Source organism: Otolemur garnettii, unplaced genomic scaffold, assembly GCF_000181295.1.
Source record: "Otolemur garnettii isolate 467f Iridium unplaced genomic scaffold, OtoGar3 scaffold00108, whole genome shotgun sequence".
Taxonomy (NCBI): Eukaryota; Metazoa; Chordata; class Mammalia; order Primates; family Galagidae; genus Otolemur; species Otolemur garnettii.
The window spans coordinates 918,240-919,684 of record NW_003852503.1 but is presented as its reverse complement, the minus strand read 5'-3'; the positions used below and the strand labels follow the sequence as shown (position 1 = coordinate 919,684).

The window sequence follows — 1,445 nt, the reverse complement described above, 5'->3', positions numbered from 1 at the left end:
GAGACTCGCTTGAGCCCAGGAGTTGGAGGTTGCTGTGAGCTGTGATGCCACGGCACTCTACCCAGGGGGATAGCTTAAGGCTCTGTCTCAAAAAAAAAGTCAACAATGACTGCTAAGTACATTTCTGGTAGGAAGAACTAAGCACTTACTCTGGAAATTTTCATATTGTTTTATTTTTCCTCACCTTTACATTGTATGAACTTCAAAATCTAAACTTCACATTTTGTAGTGTAAATAATTTTTTCTTTATATAGCAATTTATATCTCTTTCAAATGTTCATTCATTCTTTTTTCAGTTTCTTCTTATTTCTTAATCAAATGTTCACTCATAAGGACAAAGTTGCTAATGAGAAGAAACCACGTATCCTAGGGAGGAGCTGGAGACAACCCAACTAATTACCCCAGCAAAAGCTGTCTTTACCCTCTGACTCCCTGCTCATCTGAGGCTCTCAATCCCGCACCCTCCAGCATCTACCAGAAGAGTTCAGTAGCATTCATTCCCAGGCCTCCTATCACCTGAAATCCTTCACCTTGAGCTCTTTGGTAAGGTGGTACGTGACGATGGTGGTGAAGGAGGAGAAGAGAGGGGCCAGGAACACACAGACATTCCGAATGTCAATGGTGATGTGGAAAAAATGGAGTACATGGTAGATTGCAGCAGAGGTGATCATCAAGCCTGAAACAGGAAAAAGAAACTCCATTAGCTTGTCCTGCTAAGACAAAGACCTTAAGGGAAAGAGAAAGGACAAGTTCAAATACCAATTACGGTGACTGTGACTACACAGATCTTGACAAAGCACTAGAAATGTGAACACAGTGACTGAAATAAGCCTATAAATAAATCTCTCCTACAGTTCAATGAGAAATCTAGAATATATTTAAGAACTGCCCATCTCCATTCACCCCACAAATGCTCCTATCTACTAGGTAAGATCCACTTTTAAGAACCTATAACTAATATGAAAATATAAATGTCACAAAATGGAAAAAAAAAAAAGTCCTGTTCTCCTCACCTGGGTAAATTGTTCCACCAATGATTCGTCCCAAAGGGTACCAGGCCCGGTCATCAAACCAGTTATGAAATTTATAAAACCCCTCCTCAGCCAGGAACCGGGTAGTCCGATAATTAAAGTACCTATAGCAAGAAAGAAAGATCTGTGTCTCTTCCTCCTCATACTCACATACTCGTGGCTACTTCTTGGTGAATTTTGCTCCTCAGTATACACCATTGAGACACAGCATTACTCGAAGAACAGTTTATGTACCAAAACTTATGCCACGAAAATCATTTTATACTACCGTAAGTCTCCTTATTTCCAGCTCCATGCTTGTCAACTAAAGCACTGTTTCTCTCATAAAGAAATGAAACTGGAGACTAACATTTTAACAAAGCAATCAAGCAGGATAGTTCATTAGGCTGGCAGGTGGTAGGTTTTTTTTTTTTT

The 1,445-nt window shown here is 39.9% G+C and overlaps 1 protein-coding gene across 1 annotated transcript in view; it reads right to left on the bottom strand.

The window, feature by feature from the left end:
• STT3A (STT3A, catalytic subunit of the oligosaccharyltransferase complex) overlaps positions 1 to 1,445 on the bottom strand; it is a 29,264-nt gene that overhangs the window by 20,016 nt on the left and 7,803 nt on the right. The window contains exons 5-6 of the mRNA XM_012809586.2: positions 1,014 to 1,135; positions 531 to 676 (exon numbers count right to left, since the gene is read on the bottom strand). Coding sequence (XP_012665040.1) covers positions 531 to 676; positions 1,014 to 1,135 — 268 coding nt within the window. The remainder of the gene's footprint in view (positions 1 to 530; positions 677 to 1,013; positions 1,136 to 1,445) is intronic.